General features: G+C 40.0%; 1 protein-coding gene across 1 annotated transcript in view; it reads left to right on the top strand.

Moving 5' to 3' along the window:
* The window catches only part of shtn1 (shootin 1), a gene marked incomplete at its 5' end in the record, with an annotated part of 41,293 nt that overhangs the window by 25,127 nt on the left and 14,474 nt on the right, over window positions 1–1,692 (top strand). Inside the window, 2 exon segments of the mRNA XM_014002848.1 lie at window positions 555–672; window positions 975–1,057. Coding sequence (XP_013858302.1) covers window positions 555–672; window positions 975–1,057 — 201 coding nt within the window.

Below are 1,692 nucleotides of genomic sequence, written 5' to 3'. Positions count from 1 at the left end.
CTAGCAGACACTGCGCAGAAAATCGACGTCAATTCAAAGCTCCTCCTTCTGTTCTCTGTTTGGCCCGGCTAAAAATCTGCCAGCGAAATCCTTCTCTATGGGAGAAATGCCAGACGGAACAGAAAAGCGAAACTAGAATTGAGTGGAGCTGCGCAGGAAGGCAAGGGCCAGGCTAGTGGGATGCTAAAACAACCAGTTTATCCTAACAGCCTATGTAGATGACTTTTATTCATTCCCCAAACAAAACAGAGTAATGTTGGTGCCACTGGAACTTTTCTCYGGCTAAGATTGACATTGAAGAGTAGAGTAGCTATCCCACCAGTTTGACTTACTGAAAATTGTAGGAGACGGCACCATCTGGACCTGCAGCCTTTGCAGCAGATCGTGATGATAATACTACCTAAACTAGACATAAGTAGAACCTCCCTTTGTGAAGGCTACAACAGTTTTAAATTATCTTCAGGGTTTTAACAACCTGCTTCCTCCATCTCTAACACATCGTTGATGATGTTACTGAATGTTTGTACTGCAGCTGTTTGTGTTTGGCTTCACAGTTGAGGAGCTCCAAAAGAAGCTGCAGGCTGTTACCAACCCACCCCCAGCTCCAGCTCCTCCACCTCCACCACCACCTCCACCCCCTCCGGCTCCAGCCCCAACTTCCAACCCCCTCAGGTTTGGTCACATTGCCCTGAGTGATGGTTCATGAATGTTGTAGCTTGGAGTCTTGTCAATGTAAAGTTTATACAAGGATTATAACCAAACATGTATAAAAAATACGCTATCAACTATTAATGAGAGTMGGATTCTTGCATGGGACACAGAAACATCCTGGATCTCAGGATCTATGGGCCATWCAACATCTTCAGCAATAATTAGGTTTAAATGTGACCAGTATGAGTTAACAAGTTTGAGATTGTATGAAACCAAACTGCCAGAAACACATTAGATCAGATTTGATTTGTCTCCCCGCACAGTGCACTGCTGTCACTAATTCGAAAGAAAAAAGACCCCAATGATGACATCCCACTGGTGGGCACGGACTCTGCTAAAACACCAGGTATACACTCCACACAGATTTTACTGCTCTTCCAACCACCATGATGTGAGAATTTTACCTGTTACATGTTAGGATTTATATTTTTAAATAAAAAAGTGTTCTCAACAAGTTTTAGTTGTACTCAATTATCTTTGCTTCTGACTATAAGTGAAAGRCTACTTTTTATTAACTGCAAGCATACATGATCAGAGGCAAAAAGAACACTAAAAATATGTACTCAAATAAAAGTGCAGTTACTTTCTTGAAATTTTACTAAGGTACAAGTAAGTTACTTGTATAAAAAATTTACTTAAATAAAAGTAACAAGCAAGTTATTAAAATGATTTTTGTGTAAAGCTGGTTGCTTTTTTCCCCACAAAGGRTAAGTTGAAGTATTTTTCTCAAATAAGCACCTAAAAAATAAAAAGCCTCATAGTTTCATATGCAGTAACAAAATAAAACATGTCTGCACATGATATTTATGGTCATTTCCAGAGGTATATAAAGTAATTAAAAGAAATAACTAAGTAAAAGTAAAAATAGCTTAACAGAAAATGACTTTTGGAGGGTGCATGGGAGTTCGCTCAACCAGTCTACATGTGTTGTGTGGACTTGGAGAAGGCGTTCAACCTTGCCCCTCAGGGACTCCTGTGGGG

Source organism: Austrofundulus limnaeus, unplaced genomic scaffold (genome assembly GCF_001266775.1).
Source record: "Austrofundulus limnaeus strain Quisiro unplaced genomic scaffold, Austrofundulus_limnaeus-1.0 Scaffold0, whole genome shotgun sequence".
In the NCBI taxonomy this organism is placed as follows: domain Eukaryota; kingdom Metazoa; phylum Chordata; class Actinopteri; order Cyprinodontiformes; family Rivulidae; genus Austrofundulus; species Austrofundulus limnaeus.
Note: the sequence above shows the minus strand (reverse complement) of the source record. Positions and strands in the feature narration are given on the sequence as shown.